Here is a 27,683-nt window from a genome sequence, read left to right on the forward strand (position 1 = left end):
AACTGTTCAGGTTTTGTGAAAGCTACAGTTCAGCTAATGTCATAAAAGGAGGGAGGAAAGTTTGAAAACTGTGGGCTGTTGCAAGGCTGATACATTTGCAGGAGTCGTGAAGGCGCCACTGCTGTGCAAAGAGGTCAGATGATGAGCTACTTTGTTATTAATCGTTGGCGTAGATGTTATATAACTCATATATACATAACTTCAACGTTAACCAAGGTTTGAAGTCACATTGTTCTGTATTTCATTTCAAACCTAAACATATCCTGCAAGGACTGTTTTCTCTTAATAAATCATGGTATGTATTTAATATTCTGCTGTTCCAATCCTGGATCAATGTACATGGTTCTGATTTTTTGGTGCATTTAGCAGTTAATAATATTGTGCTGTCAGCGTTTACCATTCACAGCACCTGGTGAAGAATCGGTGAGGAATAATTATCATCTGATCAGCTTATGTCTTCAAATATGTGAATATATTATATTCACATATTTAGGTTGGACAAAATAATTGGCACCCTTTCAAATTAATGTCAAAAACAGAAAGAGGAGAAGAGAAATGTCTGAGGACTTGAGAACCAAAATTGTGGAAAAATATCAACAATCTCAAGGTTACAAGTCCATCTCCAGAGATCTAGATTTGCCTTTGTCCACAGTGCGCAACATTATCAAACATTATTTAAGATGTTTGTCTCACTGTAGCTAATCTCCCTAACACAGAGACATTCAAAAGTAAGACTACATTTTGCCAAAATGAACTTAAGTAAGCCAAAATCCTTCTGGGAAAACGTCTTGTGGACAGATGAGACCAAGATAGAGTTTTTTGGTAACGCACATCATTGTACTGTTTACCAAAAAAGGAAATGTTTTGCTGCCTCTGGCACTGGATGCCTTGAATGTGTGCAAGGCATTATGAAATCTGAGGATTACCATTGGATTTTGGGTGGCTTTGTACAGCCCAGTGTAAGAAAGCTGGGTTTCCGAGATCTTGGGTCTTCCAGCAGGACAATGACCCCAAACATACGTGTAAAAGCACCCAGAAATGGATGGCAACCAAGCGCTGGAGAGTTCTAAAGTGGCCAGCAATGAGTCCACATCTAAATCCCATTGAACACCTGTGGAGAGATCTTAAAATTGGGGTTGGGAAAAGGCACCCTTCCAATAAGAGAGACTTGGTATAGTTTGCAAAGGAAGAGTGGTCCAACATTCCGGCTGAGAGGTGTAAGAAGCTTATTGATGGTTATAGGAAGCGACTGATTTCAGTTATTTTTTCCAAAGGGTGTACAACCAAATATTAAATTAATGGTGCCAATAATTTTGTCCAGCCCATTTTTGGAGTTTGGTGTGACATTTTGTCCAATTACCTTTTTTCCTTCCTTTCTTGGGTTAGTTTCAATACACACAAAGCGAATAAACATGTATATAGAAAAGCGTGTTAGTGTAATCCTTTTCTATGAGAAATACTTAATTTTCTTGAAAAATTTCAGGGGTGCCAACATTTAGGCCCATGACTGTAGGTAAAAACATAAAGCCTGTAAACAGATGGAGGCTGTTGACCTACATTCACAGGCAATATTAAAACAAAATGTTTCCATTTTATTTCCAATATTCATCTGACTTTAATACTGTAGATGCTAAAAGGTTAGTTTGGTCTGTTCTAAATAAACCAGGAAACAGTAAAAAAAAAAAAAAAACCTACACTCAAACCATATAGATTGGTTGTTGGGGTCTACTGATTTGACCTCTTTCTATTAGAGATGAAAGCAGTTTCCCATCGGTGGGTGAGTTGGTGTTTGTTGATCCTTCCAAAAAAAAAAAAAAAGAGCACTTGGGTAAAACTCTATGATTTATGTCCAAAGTGTCCTCTGGACTGATTGGCTGTGGCTCCACTCTGCAATTCAGGTACAGTAAATATTTGGCCCACCAGCACAGGTGGTTAGTGCAGATGGAGACTTTTGCTTAGTTTTTTAGTAGAGATAATTTTTTACTGTCAAACTGAAATCTTAAAATGGAACATGTTTAGTAAAAAGAAAAAAAAAGTATTAATCTTTTAATAACCAACAATAATCAATTTAATAATTAATGCTTTTTGCTTTCTTTTTCATATTGCATATGATTTAATATATCCAGTGACTTTTACTCAAAATCAGACCTGAGCGTACCCAAATCTTCTCTCAATTGATTCATTAAATTTGGAAAAATATGGCTAACGTTTCTCAAGAACACTGAACCAAATCCTGTTGCTGAGAACAGACAAGAAAATAAAAGGGTTGGGCACCACTGATTTACTCTATGTTATGCCACATGAGATATGGGGAGGCTCAAAGCAACACAAGCCCGGTGTCATTATCATTTCCTTTGATAATGTAAAGTCTGCACTGCTGATACTTTCCCTGGAGGAGCTGTGCATAACAGTAACTTTTGCTGACTGCACGTATTTTATGGCAGGAATTGACTTAAAGCTCAGTCTCAGTTTTAAACTGAAGCATTTCAATCTATACTAGAAACTCAACACAAACATTTTGACAAGGACAACTCTGTTGATTGTTTGAAAGAGCCACAGGAAACAGTTCAGCATTTTTTCAGATCTGCACAGAAAATCTGCAATATGGTTTTAGAAAAAAACCTCACAGATCTAATGTTTTACAGTGGTATTTCAAATACCTAAAAGTTAAACGCGTAAATAAATTCCCTGCTCTCTATAAAAATCAAACAAGTAGTTATTTTAGCAAGAAATCCCTGCTTTTCTTTCCTACAGTTACTCTGAGTAGAGAAGCTTTACCGCTCCAGGTCTGGGATGTGAAGTAGATGATGTGAAGTCCGACAGTTCCTCAGGTCCTTCTGCCTCACTGTCATCACTGGAGACATGCCCATGAACCAGAGGTGAAGGGGCATGGAGACCAGCCTCATCCTGCCATTGCTTCTCCTCCTCTGGGATGTACTCTGACACAGCCATAGAGCGACTAGAAAACAAAGTCAGCCACTTGGTTTAAATTTAGACACAAAGAATTACTCACTTAAATACTTTGTTTTTTGCTCGGCAGCACCATTTATTTTCTATGCTTTAATTTTTAGAATTTAGCAACTTCAGAAGTGACTCTGCGTTCACCAAACACCTTCAGATTCCCATTTTTAGAGCCAGTCTGATGATCAAGTGGTTCTGGAAGTTGTAATCCCTTTCAACCAACAAAAACTGGAAAGCTTTTCCTCTTGTACAGTTAATGTGTTGTCAGGTGCAACAAGTTTTCAGATTGTCCAACAAACCTTTCTAATGGTTATTTATATATTGTAGTTAGATTACAAAGTAAGTTTACATTCTAGAATGATTACAGCGGTTTATTGACGCATGTCACCCTGAGGACAAACGGGCCGATGAAGAAATGAAAAAGTAACTTCCCTCATTGAAATGAGGACTTAAAGCTTCTTTGAATGCAGATGATCAGAATCATTAGCTGTAGTAATCTTCCCAACCTGAAAGCAGGAAGGCTGGCCAGAGGTCTCCTGCAGTGTGGAACACCAGCCTGTTCCCTGGGGGTCTCCGGACTGGGGGACCCTCCAGTAGAGAAGCCTACATCCAGGGCTTGGGCTCCCTTCTCTCGAACCTTCATCTTAAGTTCTGCAACTAGTTGGTCAAAGTTCTTGCTGCGACCCGTCACCTTTCTGCGCTGGTGGATGGAGTGGATCTAAGGATAAGAACCCAGTAGGCATGAGCACCTTTTTGTTGTGGATCATAGCAGTCCAATGCATTTACTTCAACAAACCACAGTGTTGACTTTGAACAAAAAATAAAAGGAGCACTGGCAAACTCGTGTTGAAACCTAAATGTTTTTGAGGATGACCAATAACAACTAAAAATGCCAAAATGTGTTTGTAGTTGGTGGAAAAATAAAATGCAGGTTCAGTATGATCATCACTTTTTGATATAGATTCTATTTTACTGGTATCAGTAACCTGAGTCTTCTGCTCAATATTAATGGAAATGTGTCCGATTAAATAAAAGAAATTACTACTGAACAATTTTTTTCAGTTAGCTTTCTGTTGTTGCCATGGTTGCAGGCTAAACAATTTAAATCTCTGTCAATTTCAGTGGCAGCTCATAAATACATATAAGCACTTATATAGGCCATCGTCTCGACCAAAAACAAATGAAAGTCTCAGTAACAACACAGGTTAGGGTAAAGGCTACTGGTGGTAAATATGTTACCTGAAAAGGCCCATCTTTTTCAGGTTTTTTTATTCAACGGCATAGGTATTAATTTTTGACATTTGTCATAGATCATTATCAGACAATGCTTTAACAACCTTTAAAGAATCTGTTCTACTTTTAATTTCCTCATTATCACAGAAAAACACAGTGGAGGGCAATAAATTTGTTTCTTCCCCTTCACAAATTGATTCTCTTGTTCATAGTATTATTTACTCAATACTTTCTAGGCTTAAAACTTTCCTTTTTGATAAAGCTTATAGTTAGAGCGGCTTAGGTTATCCTGAGCTATCTATGTAGTTATGCTGCTATGGCTTAGACTGCTGGAGGACATAATGACCACTTTTATTCTCTTCACTACACTCTCACACTACTCTCCAATTTTGCATTATTTGCTGTTATTTCAGCTTTTAACTTTCTCTCTTTTCTCTTCCTAGAAGCTACACCTGGCCTGACTCTGAAATCGGCAAAACTGCAGATTTGTTTAAGAAAGTTGCAAAGCCTTGAGAGAGGAGGTGGGCGGAAGCTCAGTATTTGTGATACTTACGTTGCATGTCAGGAGACGAGTGCAGACCTTCTTTCTTTCAGGGTCAAGGACGCCGCAGTGTTTGTCCAAATCACACTCCCTTTCTGAGGATACAGAAACCACCTCAGCCAAAATATCAGATAGGTTATAAAGAATCTAAAACTCAAATATAGATGCATACAAAGACCATACTGCTACCTCTGAGATAAAAAAACAAATCCTGTAAAATACTGTTTACCTAGAGGGTAGACCTAAAGATTACAAGTGTATAATTATACCACCTTAGTCTTTATATGAATGCAAGATAAATAATACTCAAATTAGTCTTTCAGACAGAACTTTGTTGTTTCAAGACAAGGTATGTAGACTTGGGGAGTGACCTTAAACATCACTATTGATGTGGGGTCTATGACTATACATGATTTATATTGAAATATTTAAAGGTTGTATTTATCATTATGGGTTTAACTCTGTTGGGACCCACAGCCATGGATACAACATGAAAGATGCAGCACAAACCTTTCTAGAACTTTCAAAATAAATTGCATTTAACCTACTTCCAGCACATTTGGAAAAGGGGGGGTAACAGCGGACTTCCCATGATGCCAGTAGCTGTATAAAACCCCACCTTCCCAAGGAACCAATCTCTTCTACGCGGGTCACAGAGTCCTGGACACAGAGACCCAGCACGCTAATGTCTCTTTGCCGGCAAACAGACATAACTCTTCAACTGGATCCGAGAGTGTCATACGATCATCGATCATATGCGCTAAGTTAAGTATGAATGATTCACTGTCTGTGCATCTGGTATTCATTCATGATCGCGATATTTAAGCGGGGTATAAGCGTGGCTTGACTTTTCTCTCTGAGATTTACAGAGATTAACTGTTTCTAGAGAGCTCTCAGCACGACGCAGAGTAGAGCAGTTTCCCAAAGCAAGGACAACGGAACGCATCACCGTGGTTACGGCAGTTAACGTGCAGTGTGGTCAGCGGACAGAGCGAGCCGCCCACCCACTGCTCCGGAGGTTAGCTGGAAGCAAACCCTTTGTTCACAGAGCTTCCTTCAAACTTCGTCGTCGCCCGGACAACTCCTCCTTCGGTTCATGAGGTTAGGGTTTGGGCCGAATAATATAGAAAGATTTAGGATGAAATGATCTGAACGTTTTTCATTTTATGAAGTTTGGTTTTGTTTGTGTTGAACTCAGCTATCTTAGTGCTAGCAGACTATCTGCAGCACACATGCTCAGTTTTGTGTTCTGTGTGTTTTTAAAGTTAAGACAAACTTTATTTAAAAGGGTGATTTTAAACACAGAAGATTGATCATAACACACCGTCTGCGCTTATGCATTTTAACCCTTTTATTAACCCTGGTATTTTAAAAGGTGTGTGTTTGATTTTGGTGCTAAGCTATCAGCTTCTTTTGTTAGCTTTAACTGCTAACAGGTAAGAACACGTGCTGACTGGTAAATAATATTTACCCAGAAAGGTTGTTAGTTTTCAATCCAGTAAATAATATTTTCCTAAACATTATTTTGCTAGACTTGATAATTCTTATATTTTAATAAACTGTGTGAATTCATTCCATGTGTGTGCAGAGTTTATGCTGTTCAATAATGTCAGAGCTCGTCTCACACCTTTATATTTTGTCCTAATACCATCGCCTTACTGGGCTGGTATTCACAGGACAACCCTTAACAGACCGAAATATTATTTGATAAAATATTAAAGTATTAATATTAAATATTAAATAATATTTTCAGATTCATATTCACAACAACTCTGAAGTAGTGATGAACCATGACTGAAACCAGAAAAAACACCCAACTTTATCCTATACTTTCGCATAACTCTCCATAACCACAAGAACTGACCAGAGAACAAAATTATTAACCACCAAGCATAAAAAACAATTTGGTAACAATATCTGACACATTAAATTGCCAAAGGTTTTGGGTCACACCATCAAATCAATGAATCCCCATGTTCCAATCACTTCAATAGCTGCAGGTGTATAAAGGTTGGCGTGGAGAAACTATACTGGCCCGCAGAGTCCTGACCCTAACCTTCTTGAACACCTTTGGGATGAATTAGGGCAGAGGCTGAAAAGTTTATTTTCTGCTCTAACTATGAACACATTCTTAAAACTTGTAGAAGATTTTAACAGAAGAGTTAAAGTTGAATGCACATGTCCAATGTTTCACTACTTAATACACAACTTGTTGTTCTCTAACATGGAGCTTAACTACAGGAATTTTTGATCCATAGATCGACCAAAAAATATTCTAGTTAAATCACAATTGGTATTTAAACAGTCCTCCTCATCATGCTGTTCACATTTTGACATCATGAGACCAAGATGACACCTAACAATTGATCAACAGTACCTCCCTATTGCAAGGCTTCAAACACAATGTCCACTGAGCTTAGAGTATCACAGAGTGTCATCAACAGGTTGCAACAGAGAGACTGGAAGAGCCCCAGACAGGCATAGAAGTGGATGTCTTTTGGTCACATCCCACACTGATGAACGCTTCACTGTGAACAGTTCCCTGTGGAACCGGATGATGAATGCCACTCAACTCCGGCCACATTTAAGAAGGGTGGGATGCCATTCCTTAGCAGACAATAAGTCAACTTGTGAACGGCATGAGATGTCGTTGTCAAGCTGTAATTGATGCTCAAGGACATGTTATTGAGACATTAACATTTTTTGTTGGGGTATTCCCACCACTGTTGTATATACTATTACTGTAACCTGAACATTTTACTTTCCATACATTTCTCCCAAAAGCCAAATATCCCTAACTTTGGTGAGAAGTGTGTAAGAACTGCTCCGAATAAACTAACAACTAAAAAACACTAACGTCGAGACCAGGACATAAGATGTTTTCCAGGGAGACCAAATTCCTGGGCCTTAGATGATGGCATTGATGTTAACATATCTTAAGATGTTTGTTAACTTCTTTATAAAACTGAGGAACAATTTTGCACATCGTTGTGGACTGCACAGTGGCAGCATACTCTGCACATATGCCTCAAACAATTAGAATACATGAAGAGAAGTTTATATATTTCAAGAATTAAATTAAGTGAAATTCATATGTTATATAGATTCATTACACACACAGTAATATAAAGTGCTTATTTCTATACATTTTGATAAATTCTGTCGGTCAGAAAATTAGAATATTACAAATAAGGATCTTTAATCTAGAAATGCGGGCCTACTGAAAGTCCACGTGCTGTACAGTATATCTAGTCAGGACTAGAGGCTGACATTTTTTCGGGAGTCCCACGGGTCACGGGATTCCCATGGGAATCCCGCGGGACGGGAGACAGCATCAGTAAAGATCACGTGATTGGGACTGTACAGGATAAAAAATGAACGGGAGCAGACGGGAGCAGGAGCTAACCAATAGGAGGGAAAATAAACTAGGATCAATTGTCTTTGGAATTGTAAAACTGAGACTTTGTTATAAACTTTAAGAAAAAAAAACTTGAATCGACGCCGCCATTGTGTAGTTTTTTTCCAAGAAGCCTATACTATAATGCGAGTCAAACGAACAACACGACCCACAAGCCAACAGTGCTTCTGATCGATGTTTTCCACCTGCGTTCAGAATGGAGGGAGCAAACGCAGGTGGAGAACTGGACGTGGTAAAATTGGATTTGTAACGTAAAGTAAGAAATAACGACTTATCTATTAAACTTATAGAGCTGACAGGAAAGTCGCAAATATTACCGAACTTCAGGAGAGTTGAATGTAGCAATTTTAACACGCAGTCTGCTGCTTGTAAAACGTGTTTACTCGTAATCAAGTTCACCAGTGATTAAGGGACACTTGTAAGGCAGATTCTGGATTAAATCAGCCCTGCATCTCTTCATTCATCAAACCAAAAGTACCAACATGTGTCAAGTCTCATCTGACCAACAAAATTGCTGCATGTGCACTAAAGATTTAAGAGGTAAGGTACGGAAGCCCGTGAGGGGACATGGGGAAATTTATTTATTTTGCGTCCCCACGCAATACTTTTGCATTCGGCATTTTGGAACAGCAGCACAGATGACAAACTGCTCATAAAACAAACAGCACTGATATGACATTAATATGGTTTATTTGTCATATGCAGGTTAACACGCAGTAAACAATGCGATGAAATACTTAGGATAAGAAGAACCGTTCAAATCACGATAAAAACAAAAACACTAATGGCGTACAAAAAAGAAAAGTACACATCATGCAGCAGTAATAAGCAAACAAAGTGTCACAGATGTGGTTTCGTGCAGTATTATTGTTCAGTAGTTTGTTTGACAGCTTGTGGATAAAAACTGTCTTTTAGTCTGATTTGAAGATAATTTTATTTAAGGCTGATTTCAAAATAAAACTCAATAAATCTCAAAATGGGTGTAGTGTTTGTTTCATTTTTGCAGTTATCTGGTTTGGAAACTATCCCACAAAGTATTGCGAAATAACGCAAAGACTATTGCGTGGGGACACAAAAGAGAAAAAACTCTCCCGTGTCCCCTCGCGGGCTCCGTATAGAAAGGCTTCATCAAGGGAAGATATTAAATATGTTGTGAAATAGAAAAAAATTGAATGTACCATTAAATGTACAATTTATTTAATACATCATTAAATATTAAGTGTACCACTAATTACATAATGTCATCTTTAAAATTATACTTAATTATTCAGTGGCACATTTTATTGCATAATAGTCCATTTCATGATATAATGGTACATTTATTGTTTCTAATGATGTATTAAATAAATAAATTCTACCTTTAATTTAATGGCACATTTAATGTTACATTTACTTCACTTATGGGACATTCACAACATTTATTTATTTAATGAGGATTTTATTGTATTAAATTTGTCCAGTTTGACCCTCCATTCTTGATGCCTGTAAAGGAGATCATGTCAGAATTTGAATCAGGTGTTCTGGAGCTGACACACTTCTAAAACTTGCAGGGAAGAGGTCCCTGAGGACCAGGGCGGTGAACCATTGAGGTACAGTTTCTAAATTATGAAGGTAATGCCTTTTTGTCCTTTTGTTCAACAAGTACAGTTCTCTTACTAGGTGCATTTTTCTTTCGTTCCAGCAACTTGAAACATAAAAGTGATGTCATTGTTCAAAGGAAACGATCACTTAATAAATAAGTAAAATACAACTAGGTACATTTTGTTTATTCAACTAAGATAGGCATGGTCTGTTTCCTTGTTTGATGTTTTATTATTTCTTCATTATTATTCTTTTTACTTTAACTGGCCTTTACTACAGCTAAAAACAGGGACCTAACTGGTCCTTCAAACAAAGAAATTGCCAAAAGACTAAATGAAGAAAACAAAAATGGGAGTGGCACAGGAGTGGGAGTCGTTCTGAATGGGAGCGGGATGGGAGTGGGAGTCAATTTACCAGGAGTGGGACGGGACAGGATTTTTTTCGTTATGCTGGCCTGGGATTGGGATGGGACAAGACATTTTTCTGTGGGAGCGGGATGGGACAGGAGAGAAATTCCACTCCCGTGTCACCCTGTAGTCAGGACCTGGTTGGAGCTCCTTTTGCATGCACTACTGCACCAATGAAGTGTGGCATTGGGGGAAGCAGACTGTAGCTTGCTGAAATGTTTAGGAAGCCCAAGCTGCTTTAATAGGGCCTTTGACCCATCTGCGTTGTTGACACTGGTGCCTATCATCTTCCTTTCGACAATAATCTAGAGACTCTTTATAAGATTTAGGTCAAGCCAGTTTGTTGACCAACCAAGGCATAGTGAAAACATGGTAATTGGCGGTGTGGGCAGGTACCAAGTTCTGCTGGAAAATGAAATCAGCATCTCCACAAGCATGAAGGGCACTAATCTGTCCTTGTAAACAGCTACTGTGCTATAGACTTGTTTAAACACTGTAGACCAACAGCAGCAGATGACATGCCTCCCCTTTACCCTGTGAGCCATAATATTAAAATAAACAGATAAACACTTAAAATATATTGCTATGTGATAAAATGAATGCAATATATTAAGTTTATAGATTATATTCTAATTTAATAAAACCACCCATATGGTCCCTTGATGACTGCCAGGCTCTCATTCGTGCCGCAGCTTCCAGTTTTAAAACTTCCCACCCTCCCTTTGGAACTTTATAAGTTTAACTTTAGCTTTCACAAAACCTGCAGTTTTAATGGTGGCAAGCTGACATCCCTTTCATTTCGGTCAATTGCCGCAGAAGTCCAGATTGTTCAACATCTGCTTATTATTACAACACTGCTTGATCCAGAGCTGACTTTCTTTCCAACGTCACCCATTAATCTGTGACACCAAACACTTAGTAACTGCTGTCGGGCTGTCTTAGTTTTTTTGTGCCAACATGATCCTCCCTCTCAGTTGGTGAACACTGCGCACCCACCTTCTGTCCTTTTTGACTATGTGATTTTAGAAGGGTGAAATACAACTCCAAATATATCAATATGGTGACAGATCAAATATATCTGATATAATCAGAATCTATAGAAGCTATATTGACAATCCATAAATGCATGCATATAAATATCCAATAGGCTAGACATGATATCCAGTAACAGGCCATCCATCTTTCTACCAGTCATTCACATACATGTTTACTTACTTGAGGCCACTTTGTTGTACGGCCTGGGAACTCGGTGGCTCATCACCGCAGACAGCTGAGAAGACTCCTTCCTCTGCGTGGGCTGCTTGTCACAGGAAGAAGGCCTGCCAGTAGAATTGGGTCCATGTGGCCATGGGGGATCTCGAAGTGATGGAGTTGGAGAAAGGACTGGAGGCTCCAGAGGCGGCGGCTGCTTAAACACTGCTGGCTCTTTGTGGCTGCTGTGGAATGACTTCTCAAGCGGGGAATGTCTATCATACAAGGGAAAAGACAGCTTCAGCATCAGCTTTGTGACAGCTAAACCAAGTGACAAAAACACTGAATAGAAAACTCATTTCGTCTTGTTTGCTGCATGTGCTTTACTTTAACAAACTGAACAACTTTGGCTTCCCAGCATGCTATCTGCATTTTGAAGCGGTAAGGATGCTGAAAGCTTTTTGTGACCAATATACTAATATTAGTTTTTAAATGAATGAAAATAACCCGGTTCACCATGTTAATAAGAATTGGCATAGATGCTGGTAAGGGGATCTTTTGCTTTTGAATAGGAGAAAATCAAAGATTCAATAGTTGCATCCGTTCCTGTTCGATACAGTTAGTACAGTACCTCTATTGTTAAAAAAAAAAAAAGACTTCATGAATACTACTCTGATCTCTTACCGTACTGCGTCCTTGGAGCTCTTGGAGAATCTGTACTGAGGCGGGGTGGAAGGTGAAGGAGGGGCTGCCCGGGCCTGCCCAATGCTTGGAGCTCGAGCCTCCAGTGATGAAGCAGAAGGGGTGTTGATACCGTGTGAAGGAGAGTGGCCATGGTAGGGTCTCTGATGCTGGGGGGCAGGTGTGGGAGAGCGCAGTTTGCCATAGAGCTTGGCCAGAGGCCCATGTCTTCGCTCGCAGTGCTTTTCAAAGGCCTGAGGCTTCACTACTTGACCACAATGACTGCACACCACCAAATAGAAGTCATCATGGCCGGGGTAAAGGCCAAAGATAGACATGTCTGCCATTTAGAGAGAAAGTGAAAAGAATACTGTCTTAGATACACCAACTTCATGTAACCAGCTGGGCTTCCTTAGGACGTTTTTACCAACGGGCATATTAAACTCCACCCACTGTATTCAGTTCAATTCAATTCAAAAATACTTTATTCATCCCAAAGGGAAATTAAATGTTGTTGTAGCATATATTAGGCAGGTTTCTTCAAAGAGCTGTTGTAGAGGCTGATGGCTGTGGGCAGGAAGGATCTCCTGTAGCGCTCGGTCTTACTGCAGATCTGAAGAAGCCTCTGACTGAAGACACTCTGTTGTTGTAATCAGGATTTATTTTGAATGTACAGGTCCTTCTCAAAATATTAGCATATTGTGATAAAGTTCATTATTTTCCATAATGTCATGATGAAAATTTAACATTCATATATTTTAGATTCATTGCACACTAACTGAAATATTTCAGGTCTTTTATTGTCTTAATACGGATGATTTTGGCATACAGCTCATGAAAACCCAAAATTCCTATCTCACAAAATTAGCATATCATTAAAAGGCTCTCTAAACGAGCTATGAACATAATCATCTGAATCAACGAGTTAACTCTAAACACCTGTAAAAGATTCCTGAGGCCTTTAAAACTCCCAGCCTGGTTCATCACTCAAAACCCCAATCATGGGTAAGACTGCCGACCTGAGTGCTGTCCAGAAGGCCACTATTGACACCTCAAGCAAGAGGGTAAGACACAGAAAGAAATTTCTGAACGAATAGGCTGTTCCCAGAGTGCTGTATCAAGGCACCTCAGTGGGAAGTCTGTGGGAAGGAAAAAGTGTGGCAGAAAACGCTGCACAACGAGAAGAGGTGACAGGACCCTGAGGAAGATTGTGGAGAAGGGCCGATTCCAGACCTTGGGCGACCTGCGGAAGCAGTGGACTGGTCTGGAGTAGAAACATCCAGAGCCACCGTGCACAGGCGTGTGCAGGAAATGGGTTACAGGTGCCGCACTCCCCAGGTCAAGCCACTTTTGAACCAGAAACAGCGGCAGAAGCGCCTGACCTGGGCTACAGAGAAGCAGCACTGGACTGTTGCTCAGTGGTCCAAAGTACTTGTGTCGGATGAAAGCAAATTCTGCATGTCATTCGGAAATCAAGGTGCCAGAGTCTGGAGGAAGACTGGGGAGAAGGAAATGCCAAAATGCCAGAAGTCCAGTGTCAAGTACCCACAGTCAGTGATGGTCCGGGGTGCCGTGTCAGCTGCTGGTGTTGGTCCACTGTGTTTTATATCAAGGGCAGGGTCATTGCAGCTAGCTATCAGGAGATTTTAGAGCACTTCATGCTTCCATCTGCTGAAAAGCTTTATGGAGATGAAGATTTCATTTTTCAGCACGACCTGGCACCTGCTCACAGTGCCAAAACCACTGGTAAATGGTTTACTGACCATGGTATCACTGTGCTCAATTGGCCTGCCAACTCTGCTGACTTGAACCCCATAGAGAATCTGTGGGATATCGTGAAGAGAACGTTGAGAGACTCAAGACCCAACACTCTGGAAGAGCTACAGGCCGCTATCGAAGCATCCTGGGCCTCCATAAGACCTCAGCAGTGCCACAGGCTGATTGCCTCCATGCCACGCCGCATTGAAGCAGTCATTTCTGCCAAAGGATTCCCGACCAAGTATTGAGTGCATAACTGTACATGATTATTTGAAGGTTGACGTTTTTTGTATTAAAAACACTTTTCTTTTATTGGTCGGATGAAATATGCTAATTTTGTGAGATAAGAATTTTGGGTTTTCATGAGCTGTATGCCACAATCATCCGTATTAAGACAATACAAGACCTGAAATATTTCAGTTAGTGTGCAATGAATCTAAAATATATGAATGTTAAATTTTCACCATGACATTATGGAAAATAATGAACTTTATCACAATATGCTAATATTTTGAGAAGGACCAGTATATAGTTGAATAGGATTCTATCAATATGACTGGATAAACTGGATCATACATTTTTGAATATAAATTGGATCTGTCTGTGTCTTGAGATAACATTTGTTGTGAATTGACTCTTTGCTGAGTCCCGCCAATGACCAATCATACGTTAGAAACCGTAACTTAGAGTGGAGGGCCTGGCAAGCTTTCACTGTGTACGGGACTTGCAAGTCTGATGAAAGAGACCTGGAACATTAGGGTTGAATTTGTACACCTTCCAAAAGCCTAAAAAACAACTGGAGAGATCTCAAATATGGATTAGGCAGTGTGGAAGACCCCACGAGATGCTGAATCCATCAATGATCATGAAAAGCTATCATGTTTGTTCCAAGGTAAGATGCTAACGCCACCTAGCACACAGTTGTTGGCTACAAGGCAGTAGTAGAATATCAATTATAAAGTTGTTTATTTTTTTTAAACATCAAGTAAGATAGATGTGCAATGCTTGACGCTAACAAATATATACCAGATAAACCAGAGTAAGTACCATTTGTTGAAACATTGAAATACGTAACTTTATAAGATATTACCACTTACTGAAACAAATTTAAACTGGCTAATATTAAATTGAGCATTAATACACCTGCTCCATTTGCGGTCTATTTTGCCTTTGCGATAAACACCAGTGATATTGGCACAGTCTTTATTTTGGCTCCTCTTGGTTTGTGCCATTGTTGTGGCAAACTAGTGTGAGCTTTCACTGGGCATTCCTTATGTGCTCTGATCAGATTCAACGTATTGAACAAATACACTATGCGGAAACAAGATGCACTATAAACAAACAGAAAGCATTAACCAACCGGCTAATAGCATAACAGATACTGAAATCTAGCTTATAATAGTCAGCTTTCTTGCTGAAACCATAAAGTTAGCTTATAATAAAGTAATAAAGCGATGCAAGAACATTGTTTTTCCTTTATATTTTTGTTCTGTATGTGAATTATCAAGAGGTGGGGTGGCTGAGTCTTGTAATAAGAACGGTGAGCCCTAGCTTCCATTTTTATGTCCTCATTGTCAACATTACTCCGCTCACAAATGATGTTGTGAATATATTTTTTATAAACATATTGCAGTCCTTTCTGTCTAGTCCTCTCCAATATTTCCGAGACAATACTCCAGAAATTTGAAACAATTTCCTTCGGAGTATCTTTCACCAAAATCACTGTAAATCCATCACAATATGTGGGCAGCTAGCAATGCTTGCCAGTCATAGCAACAATAACTATGGGGGCGACGCTTAGCAAAGGGTTAATTGGTTTTGTACAAATAAACTGAATTGAACAAAAGAAAGGTGCTTTTAGAGAAGAGTTATGGCTTACGAGTGTGTTAGGTAAATGTCATCAGCGGGTATATGCATTCAGTTCCCTTGCTCCGTAGCATACCGTTTGTCTACATGTTGATCTAATTAGAAGGTTTCTCATGCTGAGACAATACCAGGAACATTTCCACAAGCATTAAATTCAACTTTCTGCAACAATTCAACCAGCCAGGTGGATTACACCAGGTTGAATGGAGGACATTATTATATCTATCATTAACAATGATGCATATTTGGACAGAGGTTGCCAATCAGGGAAACAGTGTTTTTCAATATCTGAAACATAAATTGAATAACTAAAATCTTTGATGAACCAATGAATGACAAAGACCCACCAGCCACTACTGATTTTTGGTTGTAGCCATGTCTGCCATGAGAAAACGTTTTAGCAGCATTTATTCCTGCATCATAAGATCTACTTTAGATCTGATCTGCATTTACCGGAACACAGCACGTTCATTTTTAGTGGTCCAAGTGGTGCTCCACTTGGACCCACAAGACTGGGTACAGATCCCAATTAATTTCAGAACAGAACCTTTACCAACTGTAAATACTCCATTAGAGGTCATAAACTGACAGCAACATGCTTAAAGACAAGACAACACAGGGCTGATTCATTTAACCTGGCAGCTCACTTGTACCAACATCTATATTTCGCAAACTTGTCATTTATTTTATTAAAGCAAAATAATCAAAAACTTTGATCTAATAAATCCTGCAACACAAGGTGTAATTCGAGGAATTCATATGTTTATAACTTGCAGCACACAAGAACAACTTAAATACCTAAGGGCCAGAAGCAGCCATAAGACCACCTTCTATCAAAACAGCTTAAAAAAAAGTCAAATATGGAAAAGACAGCAACTTCACAGCAAAGTTCATTCATGGTGGCAGCAGCAACTCTGGTAGGAAGCCTGAAAGAAAATGTTTTTCTCATTAAATGTGTGGCGCCTTGATTGCTCCAACTAACTCAGCTTAGTCTTCTGGAAGCAAAATGTTGCCAACCCCCGAGCAAACACTAAAAGTGCAAGGAAGTAGTAGTAGGTAGTGGACCAAAGAGGGCCGAAGCAAAGCACACAGTTGGTGGCAAATGGAGATTATTTCATCTGCTTGTTTTTGTACCTGTATCTAAAAAAAAAAAATATGTCTATTTAACGCAAATTCCTTTAGCATAAAAACTGTGAGGTGGTCTTGGACTATGGCAACGGCATCTTTATTTCAACCTTGTTTTGACTGTTTCCCATTTGAGACAAATGGAACATGGCAGAATATTGTTTTCAAGGGATTTTTTAAAATCACCATTGAATAGTGAGTCAAATATACCCTATGAGTATGATAAATGATTTTCTAGAATACACTGCTCAGAAGAATTAAAGGAACACTTTGAAAACACAACAGATCTTAATTGTAAATATATATATTTTTACATGGAATGGGTAATGTTTTAGGAACAAAAGGGTGCCACATCTTTTGATGAAAATAAAAATTATCCACCCATAGAGGGCCTAAACTGAAGGCACTGAGAAATTTTAGCTCAAAAACTGATGTATAGGCCAGTCCTGGCAGCTGAAATATCATTGCAGAAACTCAAAATGGCACTCAGTAGTTTGTATGGCCCCTATGTGCTTGTATGATGCCTGACAGTGTCAAGACATCCTCCTTTTGAGATGACGGATGGTGTCCGGGGGTATCTAGTCCCAAAACCTAATGTTCTATTGGATTTAGGTCAGGGAAGCGTAAAGGCCAGTCAGTGGTATCAATTGCTTCGTCCTCCAGGAACTGTCTGCATACTCTTGCCACATGAGGCCTGATATAATCATGCACCAGGAATGGTAAATGGACTGAACTTATATAGTGCTTTTCCAGTCATACAGACCGCTCAAAGCGCTTTACACTAGAGCCACATTCACCCAATCGCACTCACTAACACATTAACACACCGTAGGCAACTTGAAGTTAAGTGCCTTGCCCAGGGGCACATCGACATATGGCAGGAGGAAGCTGGAATCGAACCCACAACCTTCTGATTGCAAGACAACTACTCTTCCTCCTGAACCCAGCAAACAACCCAGTCTAACAATGTGTCTAAGGATTTTATTCCGATACCTAATGGCAGTCAGGGAGCCATCGCTTATTTTATACAAGTCTGTGTGTCCCTCTATGGATGTGCCTCCCCAGACCAACACTGACCCACCATCAAACCAATCATGCTGACAATGTTGCAGGCAGCATAACGTTCACCGCAACTTCTCTAGACTCTTTCATGTCTGTCACATGAGCTCAGAGTAAATCTCCTCACATTTGTGAAAAGAAGTTGGCTCCTGCCGATTCCAGCTTTCTCTGACTAATGCCAGTCAAACTCCAGGGTGCGAGGCAGTGACCACAGGTCCTACTAGAGGACGTCAGGGCCTCAGGCCACCTTTATGAAGTCTGTTTCTAATGGTTTGGTCAGAGATTTTTGCACCAATGCCTGCTGGAGGTCATGTTGAAGGGCTCTGGCAGTCCTCATCCTGTTCCTTCTTGCACAAAGTAGCAGATACTGGTCCTGTTGATGGGTGAAGGATCTCCAACAGCCCTGTCCAGCACTCCTAGACTAACTGGAATATCCTCCATGCTCTTGAGACTGCTGGGAGAGCCAGCAAACCTCAGGGCAATGCTATACCATGGGTATAGCCCCATGGTATAGCATGGTGCTATACCAGGATGTGTCATCCTGGTATAGTTGGGCTGCCTGTGTATCCTCTGTAGTGTCCAGGTATAGCCCCATGCTACCAGTAGTAACACTGACCCTGGTCAAATAGTAAAACTACTGACAAGCAGCCAAAAAAATGAGGAGAGAAAAAATGTCTGTGACCTCCACATGCAGAACCATTTCTGATTTTGGGGTAGTCTTATTTTTGCCCCTTTAGTGCACCTGTTGTTAATTTCATTAACACAAAACCAGCTGGCACTGATTAACAACCCCCTCTATTACTGAACTGACCAGATCAATATTGCAGAATTTTCACTGACTTGATATTATACTCTGATTAAAAAGTGATCATTTAATTTTTTTAGCAGTGTATATTTCTCAGTGTCTAAGAAGTGTTTGAGCCACAGCTCAACCCTGTCTTTGAGTGAAGTACAAAACAGATCATACCACCATCCTGAATTAGTAACAAATGGGTTGTTAGTGTAAACCCACACAAGTATTACAATTACATTTAAATGGGATTCAACAGGTAAAAACCTATTTTCACCTACAACCATCAGATTATTATCTGCACCAGATTCTGCTGATTAGTGTATTTCTCACATCACACAGACACTGTGGATCATCCAGTGTCTCTGATCCATTTTCACATGTGGACTGGTACTGCTGCTGCTGTCTTTGCCTTGTATCATAACAGGTCAAACATTGTGCCATCCTGCCTTGCCTTTAATGTTATGGTTGTTTACAGCTCTGTGACCAGTTCTGTAACCAGACATTTCTGTTTGCTTGTAATGTCAGGTGCAAACCTGACAAGGTCTGCATGTGTCAACTGATCAATGAAAAAAAGAAAAAAATCCAATAGTGAGTGACTTACCCTCTTTACTGAGTGACATAGCCTCTGCAGCCTTCTTCCCATTTTTGCTGAAGTCATCCACATCAGGCCCTGAAAATGTTATAACACGAGTGTTCAAGAACCTGTGTTGTCGTTCCGTTTAAAATATGTTTTTGTTCCCATCCATTCACATTACAAGTGCTTATGGGGTGTTACATAGATGGTCAAATTGTAGGGTAGCAGCTTCATTCCTTGGCAGATACAGTTCTGTTTCTGGAACTTTGATACACAGTTATTGCCTCCGTATCACCAGATAAGATGAAATACTCTTTAGCAATACACTTAAAACTGCCAAGTGCAGGTATGTTTTTTGGGGCTTTAGTGACAGAAGAGGTTTTCTGCCAAGTTCTAGGCAAAAAGAACAGAGTAGCGCTTGCTAATATTATAGACTGGGCCAGCATTTCCATGGTGGTAGCAGCAGCATCAGACTCCTCCTCCGTCACCGGTGTCTGCTCTGATCCTCCTGCTAGCGTTAGCATGCTCTGGCTAACCGCCTCATAGCAGCGGACGGGGCTAGCTTAGCTTTCCAGGGTAAGAAGTTCCTCGCCCAGCCAGAGTGACTAGACTCCTTCCGCTATGGTGCCACTGCTGCCTGTTTGCTAAGCCTAAAACGAACCTTGTTCCTAACTGACAGGTTGCTTCGTGGCCACCGCAGTAGCCCACACATCACACCGCTTATGTTTTTATTTCAAATAGGACTTTTTTTTCTAGGCTACTATGTATGTAGCAGGAACTAGGAGAGCAACATGTTATACACCCAGCACTAGGACCCGGTAGGGTCTTTGTTTGGGTAACATGGTTAGTTCTGCCATTCGTTTTGAAGAAAAATAACCGCGTCGAGATAATTAATCGACTTCGTAGCGGCTAATGTTTGTGTCAGTTTGGTTCCTTACCATCTGCCACTGTCACAGCAGCCCAGTCGGCCCAGGCAGTCCAGCTTTGACCCACGAATTCATCGAGGCTAGGTACCCGCCGATCCAGAGCAGCCATTACTTTTACTGCGCGTTCACGCACCGCCATCATCGCTGCGCGGCAAGCAGTTTACGTCATTCCTCGCGTTCTCGACAGCACAGGAACTTCCTAAGTGCGCGTTCTCAAGTGTTTTTTTTATTGAAAAAAACAGCAGACAAAATAAGAAAAGGACATAAAAGATATAGACAAGTTCACATTTGTAAAAGAAGAAATTCCAGAATATGAGGACAAAACAGTATGCCTCTCTAACAGGTATAACAACAAATATAATAGGACTGAAAAATAGCCACAAAATGAAGATTTTATACATTATGTAGCAACAGAAGTACAAATACAGCACCACACCATGGGAGAATGAACATTACTTCTAAAAAACATTTTCCAACAGACTCAATAAACCAGAGGGATAAAAAAAGGGGGTTAAAGAGTGTCTTCAGTCAGAGGCTTCTTCAGATGTGTTTTAAGACAGAGGGCTACAGGAGATCCTTCCTGCCCACAGCCATCAGCATCTACAACAGCTCTCTGAAGAAACCTGCAGAATATGAGCTACAACAACATTTAATTTCCCTTTGGAATTAATAAATTATTTTTGGAATTGAATTGAACTGAATTGAAATGACAGAGTTACCAGGGGTTTGTAATAAACTATAGTCTGATAATTCAATTCAATAATACTTTATTAATCCCAAAGGGAAATTAAATGTTGTTGTAGCTCATTATAAGGGTTTCCTCAAAGAGCCGTTGTAGATGCTGATGGCTGTGGGCAGGAAGGATCTCCTGTAGCGCTCCGTCTTACAGCAGATCTAAAGAAGCCTCTGACTGAAGACACTTTGGTGTTGTAGGACAGTCTCATGAAGAGGATGCTCAGGGTTCTCCATAATGTTCTTTATTTTATGAAGAATCCGTCTTTCCACAATGATCTCCAGAGGAGTCCCCAGAACAGAACCAGCCTTTTTTATCAGCTTGTTGAGCTTTTTTAAGTCCCTGGCTCTGATGCTGCTTCCCCAGCAGATGATGGCAGAAGAGATCACACTTTCCACAACAGACTTATAGAAGCTATGCAGCATCTTGCTGCAAACACCAAAGGACCTAAGCTTCCTCAATAAGTACAGTCTGCTCTGTCCCTTCTTGTAAATGGCTTCACAGTTGCATCTCCACTCTAGTCTGTTGTCCAGGTGAACACCGAGGTATTTATACTCCTCCGCCACCTCCACTTCTTCTCCCATGATAGAAATAGTTTTTGACTTATTACTGTTTCTCTTAAAATCTACAATCATCTCCTTTGTTTTAGTCACATTCAAAATGAGATGATAATAAGGAGAGAAGTTTAATAACAGAAACAAATTTTTCCACAGCATCCAAATTGGTAAAGATTTTATGAAACAACATTTGTGAATATGACATTTAGTTCACAAAATAATATTATTCTTTAAATATTCAGCTTTTTTATGCGTTCAACTATGGAGAGCCATTTCATTCAAAGTTAAATAAATAAATACTGCCATTGATAAAATATTAATAAATATTCCATGCCACCACCATGTTTGACAGTGGGGATGGTGTGTTCAGGGTGATGAGCTGTGTTGCTTTTACGTCAAACATATCGTTTTGCATTGTGGCCAAACAGTTTGATTTTGGTTTCATCTGACCAGAGCACCTTCTTCCACATGTTTGGTGTGTCTCCCAGGTGGCTTGTGGCAAACTTTAAACAAGACTTTTTACGGATATCTTTGAGAAATGGCTTTCTTCTTGCCACTCTTCCATAAAGGCCAGATTTGTGCAGTGTACGACTGATTGTTGTCCTATGGACAGATTCTCCCACCTTAGCTGTAGATCTCTGCAGTTCATCCAGAGTGATCATGGGCCTCTTGGCTGCATCTCTGATCAGTCTTCTCCTTGTTCAAGATGAAAGCTTAGAGGGACGGCCGGGCCTTGGTAGATTTGCAGTGGTCTGATACTCCTTCCATTTCAATATGATTGCTTGCACAGTGCTCCTTGGGATGTTTAAAGCTTGGGAAATCTTTTTGTATCCAAATCCGGCTTTAAACTTCTCCACAACAGCATCTCGGACCTGCCTGGTGTGTTCCTTGGTCTTCATGATGCTCTCTGCGCTTTGAACAGAACCCTGAGACTATCACAGAGCAGGTGCATTTATACGGAGACTTGATTACACACAGGTGGATTCTATTTATCATCATCAGTCATTTGGGACAACATTGGATCATTCAGAGATCCTCACTGAACTTCTGGAGTGAGTTTGCTGCAATAAAACTAAAGGGGCCGAATAATATTGCACGCCCCACTTTTCAGTTTTTTATTTGTTAAAAAAGTTTGACACATCCAATAAATTTCATTCCACTTCACGATTGTGTCCCATTTGTTGTTGATTCTTCACAAAAAATTTGAATTATATATCTTTATGTTTGAAGCCTGAAATGTGGCAAGAGGTTGACCAGTTCAAGAGGGCTAAGTACTTTCGCAAGGCACTGTATAAAATCTTTATTTTGTGGCTATTTTTCCATCCTATTATATTTTTTGTTATACCTGTTAGAGAGGCATAATGTTTGTCCCCATATTTTGGAATTTCTTCTTTTACAAATGTGAAGTTGTCTATATCTTTTATGTCCTTTTCTTATTTTGTCTGCTGTTTTTTTCAGTAAAAAAAACACTTGAGAAAGAGGAGTCTCATGAAGATGATGCTCAGGGTTCTCCATAATGTTCTTCATTTTATGGAGAATCCTTCTTCACAATGATCTCCAGATGTTCCAGAGGAGTCCCCAGAACAGAGCCAGCCTTCTTTATCAGCTTGTTGAGCTTTTTTAAGTCCCTGGCTCTGATGCTGCTTCCCCAGCAGATGATGGCAGAAGAGATCACACTCTACACAACAGATTCATAGAAGATATGCAGCAACTTGCTGCAAATTTCGAAAAACCTAAGCTTCCTTAAGAAGTACAGTCTGCTCTGTCCCTTCTTGTAGATGGCTTCACAGTTGCATCTCCACTCCAGTCTGATGTCCAGTCTGATGTCCACTGAGGTATTTATACTCCTCTACCACCTCCACCTCTTCTCACATGATGGAAATAGTGTTTGACCTATTCTTGTCACTCTTAAAATCTACAATCATCTCCTTTGTTTTATTCAAGATGAGATGATTGTTTCCACACCATGCCACAGTGGTCCACCAGCTCCCTGTACTCAACTTCTTGTCCATCTCTGATCCATGCCATGACTGCAGAATCATCAGAGTATTTCTGCAGATGACAGGAGTCTGTCTTGTACTGGAAGTCTGAGGTGTATAGAGTGAAAAGGAATGGTGAGAGTACCGTCCCCTGTGGTGCTCCTGTGCTGTTTACTACCTGGTTAGACTCATAACCCTTCAGTCTCACAAACTGTGGTCTGTTTGTCAGCTAGTCTTTGATCCAGGAAATTGTTGAGGCCTCCACCTGAGTCTTCTGGAGTTTCTGACAAAGCAAATCAGATTGAATTGTGTTAAATGCACTGGAGAAAACAAAGAACATGATCCTCACAGTGTTGCTGGCTTTGTCCAGGTAACAGTGGGTTTGTTGAAGCAGGTGTATGATGTTATCTTCAACTCCAACTCCACAGCAATAAGCAAACTGAAGGGGGTCCTGATAGTTTATCGTTTGCTTACTCAGCTGAGCCAACAGCCGTCTCTTTAGGACCTTCATGGTGTGGTATGTCAGGGCAACATGTGTTGAGGGCTTATAGACGAGTTTTCATTGGTACTGGAACAAGTGAGGAGGTCTCCACAACACTGGAACCTTCTTCTGGGCCAGGCTACGGTTGAAGAGGTGCTGCAGAATCCCACAGAGCTGTTCTTCACAGCCCTTCAGGAGTGTTGGGCTGACACCATCACCAGGCCAATCCCATCCCTACAGTGAAGCATGGTGGTGGCAGCATCATGCTATGGGGATGTTCTTCAGAAACAGGAACTGGCAGACCAGTCAGGATAGAGGGAAAGATGAATGTAGCAATGTACAGAGATATCCTGGATGAAAACTTGCACAAAAACGTTTTTGACCTCAAACTGGGGCAACAGTTTATTTTTTCACAACACAACGTGGCAGCTTCCTGGAGGGGAACATTGGCTGAGCTGCTGCTGCCAACAACTTAATGCTCACCTTATACAGATGACCCACTTGGCCCTGTCTTTCAGTGTTTAACCCTGTCTCTCCTAGATGTAAGCTACTGGCTGAGCTTCTACTGTGACTAACTGTATGTGCTCTGTTTCATACTCTAACCTTGAAAGGTGGCTCAGAGTTCATCTGCTTAGCTGTCTTTCTTTTCTAAATGAAGCCTCTAAAGGAGCTATAACCATTAATATTTCACCTTTCTTTCCCATAGAAAGTACTCCTGGATCAGTGTTTCTGTGTTCTTTTTGTGTCTCTGCTCTGTACTCTGAAACCTCCAGTCAGTCGTGGCAGATGGCCCCTCACACTGAGCCTGGTTCTGGTTCAGGTGGAGGTTTCTTCCTGTTAAAAGGGAGTTTTCCTCTCCACTGTCACTACATGCATGCTGAATATGAAGGATTCCTGAAAAGTCTATGCAAGTGACTGTCCACTGTCGCTACATGCTCATCAAGGAGGAGTGAATGCTGCAAGTCAATGACTCGATGCAATCTCCTTGTTGATTTCGAGACATGTTTAACTCAGTAGCTGATGTGTGAGAGTTTTACTTCTTACATTGGTACAATATCACAATAAACAAACGTATATTTTACCTTTGGTTAACTGTGAGGAGGAAACTCTGTTCTGTCACCAAACAGAATCACACCAGCTGTGGAGGGATTTAGGAGGTAATTGGCATCCACCTCTCCTGATGCATGGGCAGACACATTAAACAGGCTTGCAATATTCTGCATAAGCAACATAATAATTTATAAATATTTAAAGTGGCTAAACTGTCTTTGCCAGCAAATCTGAACATTTGTTGATGTCAGTTTTAAAATGATGAAGTAAATGTTGACAAATAAGTGAAACATGAACTTAAAAAATACCTCTCCTATAAACTGCAGGTGTGGACAAAAGGAGCTATGTTTAAACAAAAGGATCAAATGTCTTTACAAAAATTCTTAAAAAAAAAAAGAAAATGCATTAAAATCAAATACAAAGGAGTGTGTCCCATCTATTCAGTCTAGGAGAATGATTTAACATCCGTTTTGCGGCAGTGGGTCATGTGACCTGAAAGCTATTGAAAAAAATCATGAAATTTCCTTATAAAAATATATAAAAAATTAAAATGCATGAAAATCAGATATAATTGAGTGTGTCTCATCTATTCAGTCTAGTTGAATGATTTTACATGAGTTGGTACCATGGGGTCATGTGACCTGAAAGCTATTGAAAAAAATCATGAAATTTCCTTATAAAAGTTTATAAAAAATTTAAAATGCATGAAAATCAGATATAATTGAGTGTGTCTCATCTATTCAGTCTAGTTGAATGATTTTACATGAGTTGGTACCATGGGGTCATGTGACCTAAAAGCTATTGAAAAAACTTGTGAATTTTGGTGAAAAAACATCATAAAAACATGCCACAGGGAACTGGGAGTGTATGTTCTTATATTGTGATGAGCAATCACCAGCTCTCACATGTAGGCACACGTTCCTCCTTTTTTAATACCCGCAATTGCTTGAGCCAAACAGGCTATTCAGAGCACCACTACTACACAAACAGGGGTGTGGGAAGAGGAGAACAACTAGGAGTGATATAAATAATCTCCCAATTAACTAACAGTTGTGTATCAATGCTGAACCTAATCAGAACATTCGACTGCAGAGGCTTGATGCTGTTGATTAAAGGAAACCACATTAATTTTGTAAAACCTTCTGTTGATTCACAATCCAAGTGACTATTCCAAATAGAGCTTTTTGCATTTGGTTCCTCATTAAATTCAAAAATGAGGCATATTTGTTATTTCTAAGAGCTTACAGTCACAGTGGTACTTCTCTCTTGTGAAACCATTTTCCGGGTTCTTTTCTGGAGGCAAACACAGTGTCTACCTTTAAAACAGACTTAAAACCTTTTCATAAGGATTAAGTTAGGCTTCATTTAAGTGATCATGAACTGTAGCTCAGTTCTGCTGTTTAGCCCTTGGTTTCTGGGAGGTGTCCCCTGGTGCACCCATACCCTCTGGTTTTGCCAAAAAGAATAGGCAAAAATTTCCATTTTAAAATGTGCAAAGTTAGTAAAGACGTAGCCCAAAAGACCTGCAGCTATAACTGAAGCAGGAGGTGGTCCTACAAAGTATTTCCTTATATAAATGCACTTCACATTTTTCAGATTTTTATTTGTAAAACAATTTGACAGCTATGCATGTTTTCAAATTATAAATCTAAAATCTATATAAAATTAATTCCAGTTTGTAGTTAAAATGTGACAAAATGAGAAAAAGGGTGTAAATACTTGTCAGAAGCACTGTACATATTTGCTTCTTAATTAAAGTTTGAAGTTCCCCAGAAAAATGGCAAACACAACTCTAATAGCTTAGTTTATCAGTATAATAAATGTACTTAAATATTAATAATACACTTACCAATTTAGGGCAGCATGGTGGTGCAGTTGGTAGCAATGTTGCGTTGCAGCAAAAAGGTCCTGGATTAGACTCCTGGCCGGGGGTCTTCTGCATGGAGTTTGCATGTTCTCCTTGGGCATGTGTGGGTTCTCTCTAGGTACTTTGGCAGGAAAAAATAAATATCCAAGTTATTCTAAAAGTATTAAGATTTCAGAAAAACCATGTAAATCATGAATTATGTTAGGGCACTTGTAATAGCATAGTGTCTGGGAAATTACAAAAAATTTAACATTTTCAAACCACATTTAATAACTAAAGAGGTGTGTTCATTGCATTTTAAAACTGCCTTCCCATCATGCCTTGCTGTTGATTAGGAGTAGCAGTGAGGCAGGGGAGGTTATGTGGAGGACAGTTTAGACTTTGACAGCTGGAGTATTTAACATGGCCCTAAACATACCTGGTTAAAATAACTGCCTGTAACTGAAGAAGTCTGGCTAAATTTAGAGCACACTTGTAGAGTAGAAGCTATACTCTGTATAACAGTACTGCACTGATAGGTGTGAGGTCAAGAAAAATTCACACATAGATGTCTAATTTTATTTTATTTTATTGTGGTAAAGAGGGTGATTTAATTGAAATTAAACAACCTTGTTCTACTCCGTAAGCAAAGGTTTCCTCCTTTATCATCTCCCACAATTATAAAACGTGTAGTCTCTTGCCGATTGTAGTCATTCAGTTTCACATCAACAGTAGCAAGACCCTAATGTAGGGTATGTGAAGACATATTACGGTTTTCTGAGATTCTTTCAGCATTTTGCTTGCTGTTTTCAGGGTAAACCTGCTTGGAATGTCAGACCTGGGCGTCTTGGCAGTTGTTTTGTCCTCCACTTGTAGGCCATTTTACCTGCATCTTCCCATACCAGCTTAATGAGCTGTTCCAT

At 39.9% G+C, this 27,683-nt stretch overlaps 1 protein-coding gene across 1 annotated transcript in view; it reads right to left on the reverse strand.

Moving 5' to 3' along the window:
• atxn7l2a (ataxin 7-like 2a) overlaps positions 1–20,317 on the reverse strand; it is a 32,383-nt gene extending 12,066 nt beyond the window's left edge. The window contains exons 1-7 of the mRNA XM_047348459.1: positions 20,127–20,317; positions 19,216–19,284; positions 12,017–12,353; positions 11,357–11,607; positions 4,748–4,830; positions 3,468–3,679; positions 2,779–2,959 (exon numbers count right to left, since the gene is read on the reverse strand). Of these exons, the coding sequence (XP_047204415.1) occupies positions 2,779–2,959; positions 3,468–3,679; positions 4,748–4,830; positions 11,357–11,607; positions 12,017–12,353; positions 19,216–19,284; positions 20,127–20,256 (1,263 nt within the window). The 5' untranslated portion in view covers positions 20,257–20,317. The remainder of the gene's footprint in view (positions 1–2,778; positions 2,960–3,467; positions 3,680–4,747; positions 4,831–11,356; positions 11,608–12,016; positions 12,354–19,215; positions 19,285–20,126) is intronic.
• Positions 20,318–27,683: the final 7,366 nt, after the last annotated feature.

This window comes from Girardinichthys multiradiatus, chromosome 20 (genome assembly GCF_021462225.1).
Source record: "Girardinichthys multiradiatus isolate DD_20200921_A chromosome 20, DD_fGirMul_XY1, whole genome shotgun sequence".
In the NCBI taxonomy this organism is placed as follows: Eukaryota; Metazoa; Chordata; class Actinopteri; order Cyprinodontiformes; family Goodeidae; genus Girardinichthys; species Girardinichthys multiradiatus.